The sequence below is a fragment of the Pituophis catenifer genome, unplaced genomic scaffold, assembly GCF_029215685.1.
Source record: "Pituophis catenifer annectens isolate HBS135680 unplaced genomic scaffold, rPitCat1.0.hap2 SCAF_8, whole genome shotgun sequence".
NCBI lineage: Eukaryota > Metazoa > Chordata > Lepidosauria > Squamata > Colubridae > Pituophis > Pituophis catenifer.
In genome coordinates this window covers 64,288,500-64,315,719 of record NW_027256888.1, presented here as the reverse complement: position 1 = coordinate 64,315,719, position 27,220 = coordinate 64,288,500, and the positions used below count along the sequence as shown (strand labels likewise).

At 36.5% G+C, this 27,220-nt stretch overlaps 1 protein-coding gene across 1 annotated transcript in view; it reads right to left on the bottom strand.

Annotated features, from left to right (window-relative positions):
• The window catches only part of STPG2 (sperm tail PG-rich repeat containing 2), a 196,667-nt gene that overhangs the window by 59,795 nt on the left and 109,652 nt on the right, over positions 1-27,220 (bottom strand). Inside the window, exon 12 of the mRNA XM_070949093.1 lies at positions 25,237-25,373. Within this exon, the coding sequence (XP_070805194.1) occupies positions 25,237-25,373 (137 nt within the window). The remainder of the gene's footprint in view (positions 1-25,236; positions 25,374-27,220) is intronic.

Below are 27,220 nucleotides of genomic sequence, written 5' to 3'. Positions count from 1 at the left end.
TGGAGAAAAGAGACAGGGGCTAGAACAGACAGCTTCCAAACTAGACAGTGGGGAAAGGTAGAGAGGGGAGAAAAAGCTAGAATACGTAGCCAAAATGTAGACTTAAATGTAGATGAAATAAAAGAATTAAAAGAAGGAAATGGGAAGCAACCCCCCCCCCCCAAAAAAGAAGAAGAAGAAGAAGAAGAAGAAGAAGAAGAAGAAGAAGAAGAAGAAGAAGAAGAAGAAGAAGAAGAGGAAGAAGAAGAAGAAGAAGAAGAAGAGGAAGAGGAAGAGGAAGAGGAAGAGGAAGAGGAAGAAGAAGAAGAAGAAGAAGAAGAAGAAGAAGAAGAAGAAGAAGAAGAAGAAGAAGAAGAAGAGGAGGAGGAGGAGTAAAAATTGGGTTATGGGCAAGAGAAGATGGCTAAAGGAAAAAGAAAGGGAAAGTAAAGCAAAAGATATTTCATGAAAATATTTCAATAATGTGCATTAATATTAGAACTATATAATGGATAATTACTTTGTATGTAGTGTGGAAGTTAAACATGTATAAAAATATGGCTAATAGTGAAATGTTAGAATTAAATAACAGGTGATTAGATAATGGAAGAATATATTTTAATGTAAACATGTGTATTAATAATAGAATTTCAAGGATGGGAAATATCAACAGAGATATGAAGAAGAATTAAGTTTTTAATTGGAAAATTAGAATTTGAATGATAGTGAATTAAATAATGGGTGATTATTTGTGGTAACAGTAGGGAACAGAAAAGAAATGTTATTATCACGTCTTCGAATATTATAGTGATAGGAGGGGGGGAAGTTAAAATAGAGATAGAAATAAGAGGAGAATTATAGTACACACACACACACACACACACACACACACACACACACCAATATATTAAGATACATGGAAGAGTAAGAAGAAGGTTTAAAACTGAAGTAAAGGATATGTGCAAACAATTTGAAAAAATGAAAATGAAATGTAATAATTGTGTGTAATAATGTTTATTTTTATTGAAATATATGAAATTCAGATATTACACCATTTACACATTGATATGTACAAATAATATAAAATAAAAAAAAATTGGAGACTGTATTCCATGTTGGAAGAGACAATGAAATGAATTGCCCAAATGAGCTTCACTGATAAACGTGCACATTTCCTAACTCATAAGGCAGAGATAGGAGCTTTTATATACTGGAAAAGACAGTCTTGGCAAATCATGAACATCTCTAGATCAGGGATCCCCAACCCCCCGGTCCATAAACCGACACTGGTCCGTGGCATGTTAGCAACCGGTCCATGCAAAACTATGCCCCCTCTGGTCCACAGAAAAACCTTTCTGCACAGAACTGGCCCCTGGTGCCCAAAAGGTTGGGGGCCACTGCTCTAGACGGGATGCTTAAGTAGATACCACTGAACAGGGATGCTGTGGCAGCAGATTTCTTGCATTGACAAGAGATTATACTCGAGAACCCTTAAGCTCTTCCAACTCTGTTCACATTAATCTGGACGTTTTTAGTGTTTTTATTGTTTTAAAATGTTCTTAGTATTTTTAATTGTAATATATAATATGTTTTTAATTGTAAGACGCCCAAAGTCATTGACTGAGATGGGTGGCTACAGAAAGGAGCTCTGGTTGCTCAGCAGACTAAAGCACTGTTATTAACATCCACTTACATCTGCTGCCTGCAATTACTGCAAGTTCAAATCTCACCAGGCTCAAGGCTGACTTTGTATAAATATACAAAAGGATGAAGGCTATTGCTGAGCACATTGTAAGCCGCCCTGAGTCTCCGGAGAAGGGCGGCATATAAATAAAATTAAAAAAAAAAAAAAAAAAAAAAAGGTTGACTCAGCCTTCCATCCTTTCTAAGGTAGGTAAAATGAGGACCCAGATTATGGGGGCAATAAACTGACTATGTATAAATATACAAAAGTATGAAGGCTATTGCTTAACGCATTATAAGCTGCCCTGAGTCTCCGGAGAAGGGCGGCATATAAATCAAATTTAAAGAAAAATTTAAAAAAAATTGTATAAAAAATTAATTAATTAATAAATGACTTAAGAAAATTTGAATAAAGATACCGTGTTTCCCCGAAAATAAGACCGTCTTATATTTTTTGAACAATGAAATAAGCGCTTGGCCTTATTGCCATGTGCTGAAAAACCCAATTGGGCTTATTATCAGGGGATGTCTTATTTTGGGGGAAACAGGGTAGTATATTTTACCTGGGATCCCTAAAGTATACATGTCAGCCCTGGTTAGGGACCCATAAAGCAAACAAATCAACTCAAAGAACAGTGACTGAAGTAGATCAATAGTTTAATTACATCTTCTTGACTTTTCCAGACCATATATGGACCTTTCCTCAAAATTAAATTTATAACTTAACATCCCTTGCATTTCCTTGTCATTAGAGCAAGCCTGAAAGTGTCAGCTTCAACACCTTCCCTATGCCAAAAACACTATTGTTTGAGGAAGTAAATTCAGGTATTACTGGTATTACTGGTTAATGTGAAGGGGGGGGGAACCTCAAACATTAAATGATTGAACTTTCAGAAATCTCATCTTCTATTTTGGAGGAAGGGAAAGGAAAGATGCCCCTGGCAGAATTCTTCTATGCGACATTTCATCTCAAGTAAAGTGTTTCCTGCTGATTTTAAAGGTCCAGAAAATGAACTTTGAAAGAAAATGCTAAGCCTTCAGCACAATAGTGCTAGTGGATAATACTAAAATAAACAGAACAGAATAGAATAGAATTTTATTGGCCAAGTGTGATTGGACACACAAGGAATTTGTCTTGGTGCATATGCTCTTGGTGTATATAAAAGAAAAGTTATTTCATCAAGAATCATAAGGTACAACACTTAATGATAGTCATAGGGTACAAATAAGCAATCAAATCATATTAGGAAACAGTCAATATAAATTATAAGGATACAAGCAACAAAGTTACAGTCATACAGTCATTAGTGGAAGGAGATGGGTGATAGGAACGATGAGAAGGTTAATAGTAGTGCAGACTTAGTAAATAGTTCGATAGTGTTGAGGGGATTATTTGTTTAGTAGAGTGATGGTGTTCAGGGAAAAACTGTTCTTGTGTCTAGTTCTTCTGGTGTGCAGTGCTCTATAGCATCGTTTTGAGGCTAGGAGTTGAAACAGTTTATGTCCAGGATGTGAGGGGTCTGTAAATATTTTCACCGCCCTCTTTTTGACTCGTGCAGTATACAGGTCCTCAATGGAAGGCAGGTTGGTAGCAATTGTGTTTTCTGCAGTTCTAAATATCCTCTGAAGTCTGTCTCTGTCTTGTTGGGTTGAAGAACCAAACCAGACAGTTATAGAGGTGCAGATGACAGACTTAATAATTCCTCTGTAGAACTGTATCAGCAGCTCCTTGGGCAGTTTGAGCTTTCTGAGTTGGCGCAGAAAGAACATTCTTTGTTGTGCTTTTTTGATGACATTTTTGATGTTAGGTGTCCATTTTAGATCTTGCAATATGGTAGAACCTAGAAATTTGAAGGTCTCTACTGTTGATACTGTGTTGTCTAGTATTGTAAGAGATGGAAGTATGGAAGGGTTTCTCCTAAAGTCTACCACCATTTCTATGGTTTTGAGTGTGTTTAGTTCCAGGTTGTTCCGGTTGCACCATGAGGCTAGTTGTTCAACCTCCCGTCTGTATGTGGATTCATCATTGTCTCAAATGAGACCGATCACTGATATGTCATTTGTGAACTTCAGTAGTTTAACAGATGGATCATTAGAGATGCAGTCATTGGTATATAGAAAGAAGAGAAGTGGGGAGAGCACACAGCCTTGGGGGGCCCCTGTGCTAATTGTACAGGTATCTGATGTGATTCTGCTTAGCTTCACCTGCTGCTTCCTGTTTAATAGCTTTTGATCCACTTACAGGTGTGTTCAGGTACCTCTAGATGGTTTAGATTAGTGGAATGATGGTATTGAATGCTGAACTAAAGTCTACAAAGAGGACCCTTGTGTAGGTCTTTGGAGATTCAAGATGTTGTAGGATGTAGCGCAGAGCCATATTAACAGCATATCTGTTGATCTATTTGTTCGGTATGCAAATTGCAAGGGGTCTAACAGCGGATCCATGATGGTTTTCAAGTGGGACAGCACTAGCCTTTCAAAGGTTTTCATGACTACAGATGTTAGAGCAACTGGTCTGTAGTCATTTAGTTCCTTGATGGTGGGCATCTTCGGCACTGGGATAGTAGAGTGTTTGAAGCAAGAGGGAACGTAGCACATCTCTAGCGATTTATTGAAGATTCGGGTGAAGATAGGGGCCAATTGGTCAGCACAGACTTTTAAGCAAGAAGGAGTTATCTTGTCTGGTCCTGGAGCTTTTCCTGGCTTTTTTCTGTGAAATAGTTCTTGCAGTTCTTTTTCTGTGATCACTAAGGGTTGTGAACCCAATGGGATGGGGTCAGTTGTAGGAGGCTTGGCTGTTGTTGGTGTGTCTGAGATGGGGGTTTTGGAGTTAGGTGGCTGCAGTTTCCTTTCAAACCTGCAGTAAAACACATTCAGGTCATCAGCCAGTTGTTGATTTCCTTCAGCCTGGGAAGGAGGTTTGCCGTAGACGGTGATATTTTTAAGAGTTTTTCACATGTTTGCTGGTTCATTTGTTGAGAATTGATTCTTTAGCTTTTCAGAGTAGCTTCTTTTTGCTGCTCTGATCTCCCTTGTTAATACATTTCTGGCCTGATTGTACAGCATTTTATCACCTTTTCTGTAGGCTTCCTCTTTGGAATGACGTAGCTGCTTAAGTTTAGCTGTGAACCAAGAATCTATAATGATTTGTTGGTGCCAGGACAAAAAGAAGTCCATATTATAGGTATTTTTCAAGATGTGTTTTATTATATTGGGATGATAATAATCTTCCCGACAGTGGACCTGCTGATTTCTGGCACACATCAAGCTTGTCAGAATCATTTTACAACATTGCAAACAGCAGGCATGGTAGACAATAGCAAAATAGGAAGGAAATTTTCTCCCTATGTAGCAAGTCTTCCCAGTATTTCTCAGATACCTCAAAATATAGAAGCACAACACACTATCTTATTGGATCAATAATAAGTATATATACTTTTAAGTAACACACAGCTTAGAATAAGAGGCACAATGGAAAGGGGAATATATGTCAATACAGTTGTAGGAATGCAGCTGCTATAACTTTATTCTGTGATCCAAAACATAGAATCATCTTTCTCAGACCCAGCTGCCATTCTAGATATATCCAGCTGATGACGCTCTGCCTTTTTATATTAGTGATTTATAGATGATATGTTAAATTAGTAGTGCAATAGCCTCAGACAAGGCAATTAGAGGGCTGAGAGGCAGAAAACAACTATACATTATTATATATCTAGAGTGGCAGGTTCCACCGAATTATCTGATTATGACAGTTGCATCCATAGATACATAGGATCTTTGGGTCTTGCCTCTTGGTGACTACATGGACAAATCCAGAAATGCTTCTTTCTAGGGATGACAGAGAGTGATTCGCCCAAGGTCACCCAGGAGGTTTCCATGAGTAAAGCAGGAATAGAACTTGGATTTCCTCCCTCCTATCCCACTTCCTTAGCCATTAGAACAAACTGGCTCTCTAAAAATATAAATAGTTGAACTATATCATTAAATGGGAACTCCACTTTCATGAAAGTAATTCAGGGTTACAGACTGAATTATTGACTAGTCCAGATTTATAAATAATGTGATTTTGTTTTGATGTGAAGTTACTACCTCTCAAAATGATGTTAATAATGAACACATAGCTATTATGTGAACTTTTTTTCATATAAGGAAAAGTATAACTGCTACAAACTTTTGTAATCTTTCCTTAATTCAGTCATCTGGAATCATTCTTTCTTACCAAGTGAACTGGACAAGTGGTTATTTAAATCTTCCAGGAATGGTTTGTCAAGAGCCTACAGCTAATCTTTACTTGCCAGAGGCAACTTAAGCAGTAGCTATCTACAAACTGTAATGAAGAAAAATGAAAGCTATAGAACTTTACAAACTACTTTGCAATTCTAATATAAATAATGCAAACAATGCTGTTGTTAATTCCAATCACATTGTCTAGTTACTGCAACACTGTTGTTTCTCTGACCAAGAACTTCTATTCCAGATTATCCAAAATATTGGTAACTATAATTAGTCTAAACAATTTTTTGAAAAGGGCCAATGGCCATATATGAAGATAGCTGGATGACCATGGGCCAGTCCCTATCTATAAGCCCTAGGAAGAAGGTAGATGTCAGAGTTCCAAGTAATACCCCCAACAAAAGAAAACTCCGAGGCTTGAGTTTCCTCAAAGTTACATTTTATTAGAGATGTCATATTGGCACATCTGGGAAAACCCAAATCTGAAAGTTTCCAGGTTTTTCCCCACCCAAAGGAAAGTTCAAGTCCCTGCCCAACACCCACAAGTCCATCACATGGTCCAATCAAACATCGTTCCAACTGGAGATGCCTCCCAGTTCCAGCCTTCCAAGTGCAGGGTAAGTTGTCCTTGACTTCTTGAGAAAGTAATGTTATTATGATTATATATCACCCGTGCGCCATACAACCCCCCCCCCCTCCCAGTTTCCCACAGTAGTAAACGAGGCAGGTCTGAAGGCCTAGTACAAAAGATGGTTTCCAGGCCTGACAGTAGACACGAGCCAGTTCCAGAAATGTTGCCACGGAAACTGCAGGGACTTGTCCAAGGATTTGTCAGGACTATAGTTTGATACAATGGTGAATTGTACGCACACACAAAACATCTGATTATTGAATTTATTTATTTCTAGTTCTACTATAATTGATACTATAATTGATACTGATGTTTTACATAGGAAGTTGGGAAACAACCCTTCCAGGCTGTCTATGGCTATTCTTACAGTTTCAGCTATAACCAATAAATAAAATAGATAATTAATATTATTATTTTGTCAAAACATTTCCAGATGACAAATATACCACTCTGCTTTTGAAAATCCAGAATGTATCTCTTGAATTAATACAGTAAGAAAGATATTGAATAGGTTTCTTTTTTTTAAAAAAAAAAAGTCTTTTTGTGTCTGACTTGTTATTCATCAATCACGGTTTTTAATTCTTATTCTTAAATGCATTAAATACCATCATATGACTGTACAGAAATGTTTGCATCTAGAATTAATTCTTCAACCTAATAAAAGTACAAAATGAAGTGTAAATCAGAGATGCTATCTGTCAGCATTTCTTTTCCCGAAGTGCTATGCATGATTAGAGATATCCACCTTGGGATGGAAGATGGAGAGACCCAAAACAATTTTATGAAGGAATTTAAAATTTATACTACATAATACCTTTTGGAATAAAGTGCTTTATTAGCCTTTCATCACTGAAGATTTGCATCTGATCCAAATCAGCATTCCATCCAGGCACCTGCTGTCAATTTCCATAGATGCTTTATTATCGAGTGTTGCTAGAGGTTCCAGATGTCAACATGTGAAACATATTTAGTTGTCAAACATCTACTCCAGGGAGTACATTTCTAAACTACTTTGAGAACTACCTAGCCAGCCAACCAAAATCAACAAAAATTGTGTTATGGCTCTTTTTGAAGCCAATTTTCAAACATAAAATAAAGCTGAAATTAAATACGTAACAATTGTAATGCAAAGTTAGTATAGCAGTTTATGTAAACCAGGAGCAGGCCGCACCAGTCTGCCTCTAGATACCCTTCATGATGTCAAGCAAACTTCCTGTTCCATCTGACTTTTTTAAAGGATTATTTAAATTAATTAGAAAATTGACAACTGCCAAAGTACCAATCTCTAATGTGCTGTTTATTCACAGCACTGCTAAGAACCAAAATAAAGTCCCAGTGGATGGTGGAGCGCATCTTCTGGTATGTGGATGCCTTGTGACATGGAATTTCTCCAGTGGCATTCTTTGTATATATGTATGCCTAAGATATGGTGTCAAAACACTGATCCCACAAGGTTGCCTATCCCTCACGCATCACACACATAAATAGAGTTTTTATTGGCCTTTTGGCCAATAAAAAGTGTGATTGGACACACAAGGAATTTGTCTTGGTCCATATGCTCTCAGTGTACATAAAATAAAAGATACGTTCATCAAGAATCATAAGGTACAACACTTAATGATAGTCATAGGTTACATACATACATACATACATACATACCTATTATTGCTATAGGACTTTTTGTTTTCCTGAAATATAAAACAAAGCCCTTATTTATTTATAATAATACCACTGTAACTGCAAACCCACGGTTATTATTCTAATTACTAGCAATTATTAGCAGCAATTATATTGACACTTACTTGGATGGCATGGGATTTACAAGCAAAAAGAGAGGGAGGGTGTTAATGCAATTGTTCATGATAAAACACCCTCACCAGTCAAGAAATACTCTGCTTAAGCAGAAATGCTTAACATTTCAAATTAGAGATACTGTAGTCCTTCGCTTGCACCCACAATAGGGTCTGGGAAATTGGTTATTAAGTGGTGCAGTGATTATATGAGGCATCACATGATTGCACCTGATTTTTATGACCTTATTTTTTTTTGACAAGGTTATTAAGCAAATATTACAGTTTAGTGAGATGTCACATGGCTTGTGACCTTGTGACCTTCCCTGCTGGCTTCCCCAATAACTTTGCTTGCTAATTTCTCACAAATCCAGTATTTTTTAAAAACTTAGAATGGAAACAGAATGGCGTTTCTCAGGATCACACCTTCACTTATAGATCGCTCTGTGGTTTAAGGAAATCTCACTAGTTTAATGCATACTGACAGAGTAAGGTAGTCCACACCTATTTTGACAGGGCTTTTGAACTTCCTCTTTCTCACCCCACCCCAATTTGGATATGCATCCAGAAAGCATTTAAATAAGACAAAGAGCATTAAAATGCAAAATATCTTGTCATGATAGATTGATGAGTTAAATTACATTGAGATTTCTTCCTACGCTGATAAATATCTTTCTGAACTTAGACACTACGGTGTAACAGACCATGCAGGGCATCACTACTAATCCTGTTACCATCAAGCCCAAATAATAATAATAATAATGAAATGTCTCTCTTGTTACAAGTATGTATGATTTTCTATCATTGCTAGGATGATATAGATTGAAACTGGAAGACAGATCGGTTGACACACTGGACAACTGCGTGCTCTCCAAAAACTACATGGGGTAACTTCAAAAGAGAGAAAAGAAATCTCAGAACAGGTCCCATGTCAGGCCATCAATTACAATGCTGTCATATTAATGGCTAAGGGGAGGCAGGGAAACGATGACAATAGGTGCATTTGTCTTGCCAGAGCTCTGGAAAAGGAGCACCTGTATCCCAGTGCACTCTGTCTCTTGCTGTCCCCGATGCCTCTGATGGTGTGAATGTTATCTATCTGTCATCCCTTCCTGCTGAAAGGCACCTTGACTACAGCTAATGGCTCTAACAGAGACAAAATGTAGCTTTATTCCCTCCACTCAACCTAGTGCATTTTATTATGTTGTTCAGATCACAGGTAACATAGGATTCTGCTTGATAAGGAAGTGCAACTGTAATCCTAGTAAAATGTTTATTATAAAAATGTTAAAAAGACATTCCAAGTCGAGAATACAAATCTGCCTAGCTAATATTGGACGTTTTTAAAAAGAGCTTTCCACTTAAACAATGATTGAGTTGGTTCAAATTTAAATAGTTTAATTTGTTTGTTTGTTTGTTTGTTTTCTCAAGCATGTATAAGATAACAGATATAAGTATAAACATGACATGATTATGAATACATGAAATGAATACGAATAAATGGGGACAGTAGGACAGGGACGGTAGGCACGCTGGTGCGCTTATGCACACTCCCTTTACAGACCTCTTAGGAATGGGGCGAGGTCAACAGTAGACAGTCTAAGGTTAAAGTTTTGGTGGTTTGGGGATGAAACCACAGAGTCAGGTAGTGCATTCCAGGCATTGACTACTGTTGCTGAAGTCATATTTTCAGCAACCGAGTTTGGAGCGGTTTGCCTTAAATTTGTATCTATTGTGTGCTCATGTATTATTGCGGTTGAAGCTGAAGTAGTCAAATTATTTTAAGTAGTTAAATTATTGCATTATTAATACAAATAAGTATTAATACAAATAAGTGTATTCTTGTGGTTGAAGCTGAAGTAGTTTAATTCTAAACTACTACAAAAACTATCCAAAAATCAGCTCTAATCTTTTGATGTTTTATGACTGCAATGATTTACAACCATAATTCCAAGCTCAATTATAGTCATAAGTCAAGAACTACCTGTACAGGACTGTAGATGAAAATGCAATGGGATTTGGAAACAAATTGCAACATTATGCTAACTTATCCATTGACTTTACTTGTGAGAAGTCAGCAGGAAAAGTCACAAAAGGTGATTCCGTGACCATGAGATGCTGTAACTGTCATAACTGTGGGTGTTGCCAAGTACCAAATTGCAGGGATGCTGCAATGGTTGAAACTTAGTTGTAAGTCCCCTTTAGCACTGTCTTAAATTTGAACCATGCTGAATGAGTGTTTGTATATCATGTATTAGATAGGCCAATCAAGCAAACAAACAAGATCACAGACATGTTTAATATGAGAAAAACAGGTATAGTGCCATAGCCTCAGAACCAGCTCCAAGATCCAAGTGGATCAGATTGCATTATGCATTACATTCACTGAATCCAACACTGACACCCTCCCAGGTCTCTCGTCAGTCAGCAATTATCCTTCTTTAGCCAATACATGTGACAAGAAGCAAGGTAAATCCCCTGGCCTGAAAATCCTGCACCCCCTCAAACTAAATGCTTCATGAGCAAGTGGTAAGATGCTGACTCTGCAAGCAAGCCTGGTGCCTCATAATTAGCAACTGAAAGCAAGGAAAGTCTGAGCTATGCACATTTGGAAGGGACAAAATTTAAATTGTGCAGGGACTGCCTGCCATTGTTGGAAGCAATTTCAGATCTTGGCTTTGTGCATTCCTGCTCTTGATTTCGGCAATGTTTGGTGTCCCTGACCGAGTCTCTGGTCTTCCCTTGGTACTTTTCAAGACATTCAGTGGCATTTATTTATAGGCCCTCTGACTCAGATTATATCTTCTCCTCAACCTCTAGTAAGCTCTCATGCTCAGATCCTCTCTCTCCTGCTTCTCAACAGCTCTTCTGTTGCTTCCCCTGCCCATTTGAAGCTCTCTCTCTTCAGCCAAGCCTTCCTATTGTCTTCTCAAACCTCATGCAAATGCTCTGCTTCAAACACTCCACACTTCCACAATGTGTGTTTTCCCACCCATCACCTTTGTAAGTCTCATACCCTCTCACAAAAGCTTCCATCCTGCCTGCACGTTGCCTGCCAATTGCATGGTCATGGCATACACTGTGAAACTGGGAAACATGCAAAGATTAGTATAAAATAACTGTAAGAGAAGGAAATTGGATTGACTGACTTCTTATATTTTGAACAATGAAGATTGATTTAAAGTTAATCACAGAGGGACAGAAACTGACTAGATTCACTCATCATATAATGCAAAACCTAGCAAATTGTGCCATGGTTTGTTGTGTATCACAATGCATAATTTCTCACTTGGCACAGCAGCAATCGCTAAAGCATCTGGTAAGTTGAAATTTGATAAATGGAAGTAATCGTTTGAATCTCTAAAAGAAACAGAACAAAAGAGAGAGAAGTTCTGCTATAAAAGCATTTTTATATAGTGACACACTTGATGAAATTTAGCCGGAGGCTGGATAATTGAACAAAAGGTTTTTTTTTAGAAAAGTGAGTTTGACCACGAAGTCATTAAATGAGTCAGCCATTAGAAATCCAAAGGAAGAGCATTTGCTTGACTGGGCCCGTTTTCACTTCTCCTTCGTTTTCTATAAACCTGAGAATTATGTCCAAAGAAAAAGAAAGAACAAAGAGGGCCATCCTAATCACAATGAAAAGGGATGTCTGTGGAAATTTTTACAAATTATATAGATTCATATAATCCTTTCTATTCCACACCAGTCAGTTACAACTAAAGAAGCTTCTTAGATGAGAAGTAAACCATGTTCAAAGGAGAGAGAAGAAACACAAGTCCAGTTGCCTGTTGAGTGGCAGGGAAGCCTCTTTGGGACAACTAAACAGGGAGCTGTGAAAGTCTCCCATTTCTTTTAAGGTTAATATCATAGTAATGATTTCCAGACTAGGGAGAGCTGTTATAATTTGTAAACATTTCTCAGCAGTCTGCCAGTGCTATCAAGAAACCAATATCTGTAAACCACCCTAAAATTTAAATCCTGCAGCATAATATAAAGTTTCTGACTTCTTTGCACTGCAGCTGGCAATCAGCCGTGCTTAAGGCTTGTCTGAAGTAAACATCCTAATTTGAAAGAATCATTTCTGAACGTCTTTTGCCAAGTACTGAACAATAGTGTAAATATCTGGAGAATTTGTAATTTAATGCCAAGTACAGGTGTGAAATCTGATAGTCCCCTCTGCAAACAACGCTGAACATGTGCTGAAATCCTATACTTAATTCAGGTAGCAGATATTGATTGCATGGATTTATTTGGAATTGTCTGTTGCGCTCCCTTGTTCCTCTGTATTTCCCTCTTCCTTGACAACTTTTATATATATAGAAAGTTCCTAGTGGTGCATAGTTTTGAGCCATAAGCTATACTTCGGAAGATGGATTCAGTGCCATCCTCCAAAACATTCTATAGTTTTGCTTATATTTATCAGAATTTTTGAATCTAAACGTGAAGGAGATTTTTTTCTTTAGCTGCACAATTCTTTTTGATGCTGACTAAGCAGAAGAACTATTATATAAACATAGGTGACCCTAGGTAAGGCGACTTAGGTAAGTCATTCTTTGGACCTTGGAATAAGTTGGAAAATTACCATCTACAAAAACCTGGAATCAGTTCTGTTATAGCTTTCTGCAATACAGCTATTAAATCAAGGTTGCAAAAATTCCAGACAACCACTAGTTAGTAGCAAAAGTTGGGATTTTCTGTAGAATTTAACTGCCATCTAATAGTCATACAGCTTTTTGATGCCCAGATTTCATAGACCAGTTTTGTAACAAATACTTTTGCCCATGACTTTGATCAATACTTCTAGATACTTCAGTCTTCCTATAATTGGTGCCTTCAGGATAAACTAGGCTATACAATTTAAGCTCTGGCTATGAGCATGGAAATTTAGATATCTGTAAGGCACCAGAAAGATGGTCTTACTGCCATAGATTTAAAAATCCAAAAGAAACATTATACAAAAATATATTTCCAAATAGATGCTTTAAGGACTGGATACTTAAAAGGTCTGTACTTCTTCTAACTTGTAATTATATACCAATTGCCACCATGATATGTATGCCTTATATGTATGTCTCCAGTCCTCTAAAGGCATAGTACATTTGAGAATCAGACTCTATATAATTTATAGCCTATAAAAATATTTCTTCCTATTTTCAATTAGTCCTTTTTCGGAACCAAGTGACCTGGCTTAATTTATAGTACTTCTTCTAAAATTCTAGTACCTTTTGTCATTCATCAAAATCAGAAGGCCTTGCATGACCAAAGAATCCAAAATTTTTTGGAAGAAATCAAGTCCTGTATCTAAAGCATAAAATTTCTAAAGTTTTACTTTACAATTAATGGCACTTAAGTATCTTCTCATGTGGTATGATCCTTGAAAAGATTACTGCAGGGATAGGCTGATTAAAGTGCTACACAATCAGCACCCCTAAATTTTGTTGTCAAGTATTCAGACATGTTTAAATTGCAACAAAATGATTTCATTACAATTCTAGCAGAAGATATATGAACATGATTAGGAATAAATATAGTCTGAGCCATTAATGATAAGAAAGCAGAGAGAAATTAAATGACCAGTATTTCAATGAATTCATTATACTGATAAACATTAGACCTGACAATTTCTATATTCATATGTAGTTCTTTGAAAGTTTTTTGAGTATATAAAGTTTTTAAAAGTTCTACATATGCTACCAAATGCATTTTGGAATAAAGGTGAATGTCAGCTAAAATGTTTTAACGAAACAGATAAATAATAAAGGTATTAAATCGACAAGGTATTTGTCATTTTTATATAGTTCTTCCATTTTCTTAACAGATGTTCAAAACTGCTTGTCGCTATTAAACTAGCTTGATCATAAAAGCTTATAAATGATTACTGGTTTTTAAATTGTAGCATGATCAAAAATATAGGAACCTGCAAAGGTAAAATAATGGAGGACATTTTCTTCAATGTCAGCTTTTAGTGAATGCCATTGGTCATCCCATACAAAAGCATTTATCCATTTATTTATCACATTAATTGCTTTTACATTTTTAGAATTGTGTAAACTGCCCAGAGTCACTGATTGAGATGGGTGGCTATAGAAATTGTATAAATAAATAAACAAGCATACTGTTAGAATTCAAAGACACTTATATTATATATCCCAAACTACTTATAATTAGTTGTGTGATAGAAGATTATGGCAAGGCCACATTCACATTATATTAAACATAACTCATTTGCATTGCAAATAGGTTTTCTGAACTGATAGCAAATTCAAATATCTTATCCATACTGATAATCAAGTGATTTTTTTCTTACAATCAAAAGCTAGCCATTTGTATGTAACTCAGGCCCATTAGACTTAGTCCTACCATGTGACACAGCAGAGAAGGGCTGCTGTTTTCTATGTAATGGCCATTCAAATATCTCTCTGTCAGCTAATATTCAGTTTATACACTGAATATGTAAACCACTCAAATTCAATAAGAACAATGAGCCTCAGTAATTAACCAAGGCACAAATAAATATAACAATCAGGTATTGTAACACTTGTAATTACTGTAACTCTAATGTTTGAAAGAAAGAATCAGAGGGCCCAATGAACTTCTTGGGTTAGGAAGCAATTATATAAGACTTTCTTTCACAGCTATAGAAAGTGTCTTCTTATCAGTGGCTCCAATGATGGCTATGGGCACATTAAAGCACTACTATTTCAGGTATGCTATTCCTAGTATCATGACCAGCTGTAGAAAGAAATTAGAGTCAAGTTCCTTTATAGGTGAAACATGCTCATTTAGCTGCTGTCAATAATATGTCATATTCTGTTCTACATCAATTACCCAAAGGACACTCAAAGACTATCCATACTCCATCACAACAAATAACTTGGATGTTACCAGTAAGAATAGCCTGTATTTTTCAGGAAAAATATATAGTTGATATACCAAAACTGTAATTGGCGAAATACACTGCTGAACACTGAACCACCAAATTGCATCCTTGTCTTCAAAGCATAATATTGATCAAATGTTTTATTTGAAGGGGACAAGAAAATTACATACATTTGATGCTTCACAAAACTTTTTTCCGTGAAGGTACACCATATAATCTGTAATCTCTCAGAGAACTGCACTTGTAGTACAGATTAAAAGAATAAATATTTGCTGTTCTTAAGATACATACAAACAGAGCGAGAGACAGAGAGAGAGAGAATAGTTTGGGTTTTCTGTTTGAATTCCTAAAGGATGTCCAAGAGTTAAATAATAGCATTTTCTTCTACTTTCTCTGACTTTCTTTTCTTCTTCAAAAATAATCCTCAATGCTCTAGAAAATGCAATTCATACTGAACATCAGAAAATGATGGTATGCTTATCCCCTGAGAATAACAAATTTAGAGATGATGAGCAGGGTTTTAGAACTGGAGAAGGAAACATCAATAACATGTACTATGCCAATGACAGTACCCTGATGGCCAAAAATGTAAAGGATCTGCAAGCTCTAGTAATAAAAGTGAAAAAAGTGACTAAATAAAAATAAAGTAAATCAAACTCATGGCAACTGGTACAAACATCAGCCTTAGAATTGGCAATAAAGATAACTAACTGTGGAGAGTTTCTACCTACCATATTTTTTGGAGTATAAGACGCACCTTTTTACCTCCCAAAAGGGGGTGAAAATTTAGGTGCGTCTTATACACCGAATGTAGCCCTGCCCACCCACTGGCTCCCACCCTTTGGCCTGTGCCTCTAGCAGTTACCTCCTTGCAAGCAAACAGCAAGAAAAAACAGCTCCTTTCAGCTTCAGCATAGGTTAATTAGCACAAGTTGATTAGATCGGCCTCCCGACTCTCAGCTGATTTGCTCTCAGCTGTTCTGCACAGGGCTCTGCTGCTTGCTGCTTGCTGCTTGCTGGAACAGATTTTTTTTCCCGTAGCTATGCTGAAAAAGGAAACTGAAAGTAAAGCAGGCTCTTTGCTCCAACGTGGCAAAATGAGGCAGAGATTTCTTTTTCTTTTTCCTCACCAAAAAAGGTAGGTGCAAACAGTGGAAAATTTAGGGCGAAAGAGGGGAGTTCAAGATTTTAAAACACAAAAGAAAAAAGGCAAAAATAAAAATGGGAAAGGAAAAAAAAAAAAGAAATGAAAGAGAAAGACGTTATACATATTTAGAATTGAAATATGAATAATAGTAAGAAATAAATGGGAAATCATGATTGTAAAAATGAAATGAATAATAATTGGAATATTTTTCTATATGGGCAAAACTTTGGGTTATTGGGAGAGTTTAAGATGTGAAAATGAGTAACATAAGGGGAAAGCTCTATTTAACTAGGGAATTGTAATAATTGAGATACTATTAATTGTATATTGTGTTGAAAGCAGAAATGGTTAAGTTGTGGTTTGGAGGAATATATGGGGGAAATTATTTGGTTTATTATTATTGGTAAATATAATTAATTGATTTGTAAAAAATTAGATTGCATGGAAATAATTGGAATATTCATGTTCATATTGATTAATATACAAAAAAGATAGTTATATAATTAATTGATTTATATTAAAATGTTGAATTTGTATTAAACAATTGTAATATTACATAATTAACCAATGTGAGGATGGATATAAAAATAGATGACAATGGGAAGGGGTATAATATAGAATAGAAGGGAAAAATTGAATTTGATTAAGATTAGAGATGAGGATGAAGGGTAATATTGTTTTTTTTAAAAAATAGATGAGGAATAAATATGGCAAAAAGGAAATATAGAAATTGTAAATTTAATTGAAATGACTAAGCACTGTTTAAATTTGTGAACCAGCCAAATACTCTGTTCAAAGAAAATACATTGTATGTTTGTATGTGTGTTTGTCTAAAAAATAAAAAAAACCTTTAAAAAAAACAACAACCAAAAAAGGTAGGTGCGTCTTATACTCCGAAAAATACGGTATTTGATCCTAAAATCAACTATCAATAGCAAAGAAAAAAGCAGTCAAGAATCATGCCAGACTTATTCCTTGGCCCAGCAGCCATTAAGTCCTTGGATAATATATTCAAATGCTGTGATGGCTCTATGTTTACCAAGATCAAAGCCATGGTATTCCTTGTAACAATCTATGGAAATAAAAGTTGGACTTAGAAGAAACAGAAGGGGATAGAATATTGACATTTTTGAACTATGGTGTTGGAGAAGATTCTGAGAGTACTGTGGACACCCAAGAAACAAAGTGGATCATCAAACTAACTTTGTCTATTATCTACCCAGCCCTTTTAGGGAAGGTGTTAGAGAAGCTGGTTGTGCAACAGCCTCAAAAAACCCTGATGAAGCATATGATCTGGACCCCTTTCAATCATGATTCAGGCTGGGTATGGGACAGAAATAGCATTGATTATGCTTTTAAATTATTTCTGATGGGAGCAGGATGGGGCTTGGGCATCCATTCTAGGTCTGCCTGGCTTTTCAGCAGCCTTTTCATGGCTTCACTAACCGTAGTATCTTCTGGACTGGCTCTGCAGGTGGGGTGGGGTGACACTGTATTTGTCCTGGGGTTTCTCTGGGGCTGATATTAGTCAACCCTTCGGCCCAGACACACAAGGTTCAGTGCTCTCTCTGCTTCTTTTTAACATCTATATGAAGGTATCATCATTATGCTAATGGTACTCAATATTACATCAATGGCCATGGCCATCCAATGTTGTGGATGCCTTATCCTGGTGCCTGGAGATAGGAGGGAACAACAGGTTTCAACTGAATCCTGGCAAGACTGAGTTGGGTTTGGGGCATGCAGGTTCTTGGGCTATGCCATCTTTGGTACTGGCTGGGGTTTGCACTGCCCCAAACAAACCTGATGCACAACTTGGGAGTTCTCTTAGATTTGGGACTCCTGCTCAAAGAGGAGGCGGTAGTTGTGGCTCAAAGGGCCTTTGCACAGCATAGATCAATGGGACCTATTCCTGGATTGGTATGTTCTGCTCACACTCACTCATGCCCTCGTCACCTCCCAAGCAGTCTCTATCAGGGGCTGCCCTTGAATAGTATCTACAGGCTTCAGCTGGTACAGAATGCAGCACCATGGTCAGTTATGTGTGCCCCTGGAGCAGCATGTGCTACACCTCTCCACGAGCAGCATCAGTTGACAATTTGGTGTATTGCCAACTTCATGGTCTGGAGCCATGCTATCTGAGAGATCACCTCTTGCTGATTACATCTGCCAATCCCATCAGTATACCTAAAGAGGTATACTGTGGGTCCCATCTGCTAAGGAGTTGTATCTGATAGAACAAGGAGGTGGGCCTTTCCTTTCTTTTTTATGGCTTGTTTGTATATTTCCCAGAGTCATGTGATGGGTGGCAAAATAAATATGATAAATCAGAATTAGGTCTTTGTGTAATAAGAAGTGATCCAGTTCAGATACATAATGACAACTTGATGGGGCACGATCAATCCATCAAAACCATCTCCTTTCTTCCTATTTTTTTTCCAAAACGCTGCAAAGATTACCTGTTAATTCAATTCCCTTTGCTTCTGACAATGAAAATAGTTATTTGGTAACATTTTAGCCTTTGTCTATTTGCTTTAAAGTACAGTATCTAGCAAGCCATATTTTTTTTCATTCTTTGACTCCTGCTGTGAAAGAAAATCAAAACTATGTTTAAAAGTCTCAGTTACAATCAGAGAAGCACAGTGGCTCGTGTGGTTAGAAAGCTGGGCTGGAGGTTAGCAAGTTCAAGACCCATGTGCTGGTATGTGGCAGGGTGAGCTCCCATCATTTGTTCCAGCTCCTTGTGAGGAACATGAAATAAGCCCCCACTGGCATCCCCCGGGCAAAGGTGATGTCACTGGCTAATTCTTTCAACCCAGAAGTGCCTCTTACATGAACGGGAACAGGAAGTTACCAGGCTTCATCACACTTGCAGGAAGTTATCAGGCCAGGCTTCATCACACTTGCAAAGCACAGTCTACAGTACATTATAAGGCAAGAGACTGCTAATGTAGATCTAAACCCACAGGTTTCTGCCCAATATCACAGCTGCTCATTGTAGAAGCATAGTTCTTTGATTCATGTTGCATGGCTGTGGACAAATTATTTATCTGTATAATAAAATTATCACTTGAGCAATAAGCTGGAGTGGTAGCTGTAACAAACAGCAATTGAGATTTGAAGCCTCAGCTGATTTTCCTTTCAGCATATCAACATAGCACTAACTCATGGTTTAAGTCTTTATAGCATCATGATAGGTTTATTTTCGAAGCTTCATTGACAATTAATCTAAAATCCACAACATTTTGGCAAACAATGGTCAGGGGAAGAATGCCATTAGAGTCACCCAGAAAAATGAATTAATAATTTATTCTCTTTCTCAAAAAAAAAAAAAAATCAGAAGCTAACATCTCACCAGCATATGCAGTTTGGATGATGTAGAAAGCTCTGTACATTCCATTAAAGCATATTTTACAGTCTTTCAATGATGTAATTCTGATTCATTTGTTCACGGACCTCTATGTTTTGATCACCAAAGTCACTGCATTTCAAAGATCTGAAGTATACTGAAAGGAGTGTATGCAGTTCATGGGAGAACTGGCAAGCAATTTAGTGCATAACATAAATTTGCTGAGATGCTCTGGCCCATTCAACTACAGAATCCCAATTTCTTTGTCCTCATTTGTCTTCTCAGACAGTAATCCATCACACAGATTATGAAAGGCAAATGAGCAAATCAGGTTTAAGACTACTGGTGCACCACAGAGGCACTATATATATGGAGGATTAAAGAGAAAGGATACGTTTTTTTTTAAATCATCTGAATACACATTAAGTTTCTACTATGAAAATGTGTGGCTGTACATGAGGAAGGTTACATTAGTTTTACTGTAAAGTTAGTGTAACATTAGTGTACATTACATTGTGTACATTAACATTGTAAGCCACCCGAAACCACCTGAGTGTGAGTTGGGTGGCTTTATAAATTTGTTTAATAAATAAATTAGCAGAACATTGCTTAGAATTCTACGTCCTTAATTTTCCTTATGGCTAACCATACTGACAATTCAAGCATTTAAGTACATTTAAATATTATCTTTTCAACAGATCTATGTCTGGTAGTATATAATGTAACATAATAAATACCCACGTTCCTTCTGGATCAGTTTTAAGAATAAATATTAGATAAATTAATAAACAAAAGCTCAAATATATTGCCTATAACAATAAACCTTGGTGGTACAGTGGTTAGAGTGCAGTACTGCAGGCTACTTCTGCTGACTGCAATTTGGCAGTTCAAATCTCACCAGGCTCAAGGTTGACTCAGCCTTCCATCCTTCCAAGGTGGGTAAAATGAGGAGCCAGATTGTTGAGGGCAATAGGCTGACTCTGTAAACCACTTAGAGAGGGCTATAAAGCATTGTAAAGCGGTATATAAGTCTAAGTGCTATTACTATTTTCTGTAAGTAGTAACACTTTCCAAATGAAAAAATATCCCTCTACAGAATTATTTCATTTCAGTCAAATTTTCCAGGTTTTCATATTATAGCCTATGTTAAGCCAAAGACCTAATTAAAAATATATTTTCCAACAGCAGAAAGATGTTTCATAAAAAATGTTCATTAAAGAACAGTCATGTTGATCTTTCAGAATATTAAAAGACATCAACTTTTATATTGTCAAAATTAAGAGGTGACAGTCAGTCAACATGACAGAACTGTTGTAAAAATGGCTAATAGATAGAAATTGTTTTAAATGATAGACTAATTTGTAAGTACAGTATATAAATTAACCATTGCAGTAAATACATTTGGGGAAAAATAAAATATAAATTATGCTGCTGGATGTTTTTCAAAAAGTGCTTAGATTTAAGATGCTGAAATTGAAAGGAGATTAAAAGGAGACCATGCAATGTAGAGGGCAGAATATGGATTTGTGAACATAAGGATGTAATAGAAAAAATTGGAAAGATACAGTGAATGGTACTGGTGTGAACTTAATGATAATGTCTACCCAATTTTTGTTAGGTTTACAATGTTTTACTCTCTGCTTTACATCTTGCATACCCCAAAACAAACAGCCTAATAGGTGTGTGTGTGTGTGTGTGTGTGTGTGTGTGTGTGTGTGTGTAATTATTATTATTGCTATTATTTTAAATGGTATGTGGATACCCGTCTGTAAGTCACTTGCTTTCCATCTCTAGTATTTATAGCCCATTGAATATTTAACTATTACTTTAATCCCAAAGCCCCCGATTAGAGATGTGACAATTCATGTGACATAATAAAATATTGACTTAAAGCTTGGGGGTCTGACTAAGGCAATCAAGATTAATTATTCAATGGGGAACAACTACTATTGACTGATGATGTGACTCGGTCTCACTGAGCAAACCATGTAATCACAGCTAGTTATTATACGACTGGTAACACTTCAAGAATTGGTGTATTTTCCCACTCTACTCCTCTCGTTTCTTCAACATATATAACATATATATTTATATCTTTATATAATATCTTTATAATTTATATAATTATAAATATATAATTTATATATTTATATTTACATATATATCAACATATATATTTCTTCAACCTCTTTATATAGTTCTGAGGGAAGAGGATTCCTTTCTAGTTTTTAATTTAATAATCTGCAACACTTTCAAGATGAATGGCTGGGTATAAAAGAAGCAATAAATGATATGGCTAAGTATAAAATAAGCAATAAATAAGATATAAGATGAAAACCAGTTTTGTTTGTTTGCATATGATTTAGATACTGTCTATACTGCTTGGATAGCCATGTGTAGGCTGGTTATTCTAAGAATTCTAGTTTATCCATTAGTATCTATATGGACATCAACTAGGGAAGGTTACACTAAACAAGTTAAGTCTTTGGTGAAAAACTCTGGACAGAGTTTTCTAATAAAGAAAATTATTATGCATGTCTTCTTGCTTGTTTGTTGTATAGATTTATCCGTTCATCTGCAGAGTTGTATTTTTGTGGGTTGATTTAAAGATGATTTAAAGAAAGGATTACATTTGTTCCATTTTAGACCAGCTCTGGAATTGGTTTTTTACATAATGTTTTGCATTAGGCCTTTTGACTAAAATAAATGAAGAGGAGGTTAGTGCATATTGCTATGACCTGCAGTGCCTTTCAAGAGATATTGCCAGAATAGTATTCATACAGAGCAATTGAAGTGTATTAATTTTAAAAACATGACTCTGGATGAATTTACCTGGAAGTGTCTTTATTAAGTGAAAAAGACACTCTGCTATACTTGATATTAGTGACATTGGAAAAGATCAGAAAGGTAGAATACATTTGGCAATACGAACTATTATTCACATTTTTCATTGACAGTATGAACTAGGCCTATATTTCAATGTAACAAAATTCAGTAAATGTTTTATTCAATTTATTTAAATAAATGCCTATATTTTAGCTAGTATAGGATAAATCACTCATCTTTCCTTTTCTCTTCTCTCTGTCTAAAAGAAACGTAGGAACATTCATTCATAGCCATGCCAGGATGGCTAAGGAGGATTACTCCATTCATAAGGGTCCATATAACAGCACTGATATAATAAGAATATTGACTATCTTTCAGATTAAAACTGACAGCATTTTAGAACAAAAAAGCACATAAAATATATACATGGAACATTTCATTGTCTTCTGAAAGCATATCATTAACCTCCTATCTAGCCTAGAGCCAGCTGTAATAATGAAAACTTCCAAATATAATTGAAGAAGAGTTGCATGGAAATACATTTCTGGTAGCCTGGAATCATAGCCAGGAAAAAAAGAATCAGTTGGTGCTATTTTTCCAAGATTTCCTTGATCAGGATAGTTTTGGCCTACTTCTGGGCAATTATACATGCAAATAGCCACAAAGACTTTGCAAGAGAAAGAATATTTCAGAAGCTGAAAACCACAAATATACATAATACGAGGGGTTTGGTGCTTATACTTTCTGTACTATTTAATCTATCATGCATGAAAAAGCATTTAAAGGCATTTACCAGTTATAGCCATATTAGCATCTCACATTTTGGATTAGAAAAATTAATAGCATCTTCCAGAGATAAGAATAATGCCCTCTGTGCTAGGTTTCTGGGGAAATATGGCCTTACTTCCTGGAGTCAATATACTGTTGTACTTTTGGGTTCTATTTTGTTTGATTTCTGGCATTTTTAAATCATTTTATTCCACATTGTCCATGTGGTTTCAGCTTTTATCTGTTCTTATGGATTGAGTGTGGGGAGGGGGGGTATTTATTAATGAATTAACAGGCATTAGTCAGTATGATGGCAGGCAGCTGATCCCATCACTGACTACCTGAAATAACTCTCTTTTTTAGCTTGTAGAAACCCCAGTTGAGTCAGAACATATCAAATTTTGGAGAAATGGCATTCCAATGTGTAGTCATGCCTTTTCTTACAAAAATGTGGAGGGGGCATATGTGGTTCTCCAAGGAGTGCTAACTTGCGGGGGAGAGGGGGGGAGACATAGCTAAACAGAGAAGACATTTCTGCAAGCACTCTGAGGCCAAAGATATTTAAAAATCTAAGCCAACGCTTCACTTTGAAGCTAATAGTAACCAAGTGCAGAGGCTAAAACACAGATATACTATATTCCTGATGATGGATGCCCAAACACAGCTAGGTTACTGTGGTCTGGGCTACTTAAAATTTCCAAATAGCTTTCAAAGACGATGCATATTGCAGTGATAAAAGCAAATAGTGATTAAGTAAATAGTGATGGGGCATGTGTTATCGCAGGTAGGATCACAACTGGTGGATAAAGGCTCCCTGGCTACTTAATAAATCTTTACCAATACATAAATTCGTATCCTACTTCTTTACCAAATTCTTTAGTGGCTCACAATAAAGGTTATACCATACAAGATTAAACTATACATGTAACAAGTAGATCTAAGTAAGATAACTTGGGCTCCAGAATGCAAAACCTATATTTCATTTTACACAGTTTAACTGCAAAAGAATAAATGTCTTTGGAAATAGAATAATATTTGACTAGCTTCACTATGCAGAAAATGCCACACATTTATAACATCAAAAATTCTACAAATTAGGGTCCTTTATGTGACAGTTTTGGAAATCATCTAACCCTGTGATGGCGAGCTTATGGCACGCGTGCTGGAACTGGCATGCAGAACCATCTCTCCGGGCACACCAACTGTTGCACATTGCTCTTCTGGGTTTTGGCACACATGGTCTTCGTGCACACATGCATGCCAGAAACCGGAAGACCAGGTGATCGGCGCGCATGCCGGAAACCAGAAGCTCAGCTGAAACTGCTCTTCCGGTTTCCAACACTCCCATGCATCGGGAAGCTGCTCTTCTGGTTTCTGGTGCTTCTCCCTCCCCCCTCCTCCCTGCAGATACGCGAACGCTCCCGTTTCGGCACTTAGTGCCAAAAAGGTTCGCCAACGCTGATCTAACCTTTTGGGAAAAAGTTTAAGTTAAGGCACGTTCATATCTGCAACACCAAATTAAAATAGCTACTCTAGCCAATTCATCTCAATCAAAAGGCACTTAAGCCATATTTTAACATGTTCAATCATATCATTTTCATAATGATCTCTAGGCTACGTCTTTTATCAACATCTCATGAACAACATAAAACCCTATATGTAGCCCTTTAACTAACTGTACACTTCCTCCATGGACCAAATGCTTCTAACCAAGCCTGCAAACTCCCTCGAAAGACCTGCTGTTATAGCACAAACTTGACATTGTAATAGATACAACATTCTTTGGTTGCCATATTCCTGTCTTGAAAAAAAAAATCCAACCTTTTGCTTTCCTGATGTTAGGTCTCAAAATGACACCAGTATTGCAGGTTATTATGTACATAATTAGAAGGGATGACCAGGTTTAACCATTTGCCAAATAACATTGTGTTGTCAACCCACCTCATATGAAGCAGGCCCAGGACTGCTGACTTTTGCATCTTTAAAACGTGGTTCTTGAGAAACCCAGACTGTCATTCCAGAAGACAATTTTGCTCCAGTAGTAGGCTGGTCAACTACTGGGCTGTAAGTCCCTGGTCCTAAAAATAAAAAAGGAAATGCAGAAAGATAAATTCATATTTTCTTCATACATGAGGTTTATCATCAAACTATACAGATTGTGACAAAGAAACAAGTTATGAGAGTTAGCATTCTAGAGTAACATAAAATGAAAACAGTTCACATCATTACCGCAATCCCTTATGTTATTATCAGAATGTAATATCTCATGTATATTGGTTTTTTTTTTTTTTTAGAAAATATAAACTTTACCTAAATTATCCATAAACAGGCTGATATATGTTTTCTACATTTGCAATAGACTTCTTTGAGGGAAAGTTACCAGCAGAACTACCTAGGAAGTCTAGGCGCTACTGTCCAAACCAGGCCATGCAAAGACCCACACTTGGTCTCAACAATGCTACAGCATTATATGCCTGCAAGACATTCTCAGGCACTACCAAGAATAACTTCTTCCTTTGTGAAATATTATCTGCAGGGTATGAACAAATTGTTCTTTTTTTGTGGTAGGTGTCTATCAAATTCTGAGGTGCAAAAAGAAAGAGAACCACAAAAAAAAAAAAGTATTTCATTGAGCAAGTAGACTTTCTTTCTCTCAAACTGCAAGATGAAACTCACAGTAACAAAGGTCAGCATGTGACGACTGTACGCGGTGACAATAAGCGGTGATCTTAGCAAAATACACCTCACTGCTTGTATTTATTATATTTACAATCACCTTTTCTCCGTGGGGCTCAAAATAGTTGAGACTGAACAATTCACTGACGTAAGCAGTAAAACCTCAACCGATGTCAGAAATGTTTATAGGTTAGGAAAAGACAAATAAGTTATTATCTCGGCAACATCATAGCTGCAGATATTCATGAACAAACCTATTTCCACAGGAGCTACTTCTGAACATTATTTTAGATCAAAAGCATAGGATTATATGCAATTTAAATACCTTGACCCCGTTGGAGATTAAAAGTGCAACACAACATTCAAGCTTCAAAATCCAATAGATTTGCATATTAACCCAACTGAGTTCCACAAATTTCTCATGAATCCTTTAGAGTAAATGGCACAATCATTAAGAGGCTTTCTTTAAGCAGGAGTAATTTTGCTCAATTAAACAGAAAGTTCCCTTATTCTGTTGGTATGATTGTACCTACCTAAACTATCTTCTCCCTCCCTATGACTAGTAATAATTGTGCTGTAATGTTTTTTTTTTTTACCTAGACTTAATCTCTGCACAATGTGCTTAATTAGGTTATAGACTAGAGGTGGCCAGAGTAATGAAAACCCACTAACCTAATCAAAAGAGGAATTACAGAGAACTGTATGAAGCTACTGAACTCCCTGGTTAGTGGTGTTGCAGAAAAAAATGGAAGAAAGAATCATCATCAGGTTAAGCGTCTCTTCCTGCTGAGGTCAAGAAACAGACAATGCAAGTATTTTACAGAAATGCAACTTTTGCTGAAGAGTGCAATAACAGAATTTTGAAAGCCTCCAGAGTTTTTCACTACTCTTATCATACCATGCCAAATAGAATCAAGACAGTATTATTTTGAGGCAGGATATTGTTTCTCACCTAACAACCCAAACTATATTCAAAGGAAAATTCTGAAAAGGCAACAGGATCAGGGCCATGCCAATTTAAGGGAGAGGTGATGCTGCTTCACAAGATAGGAGCCACAACAAAGAAGGCACATCTTGGTCCTGTAAGATGCCACTGCTTAATAATTAAAAAAACCTAGTATATTTCTTTTATTCTTTGGTCCTAAGTGGGTAAGTGTTCATGATGTTTCTTACGCACACACACACACAGTTGAAAAACCTACCTAATACTCCTGCTTCACAACAATCATCCTATGAGATGAGCTGGTTT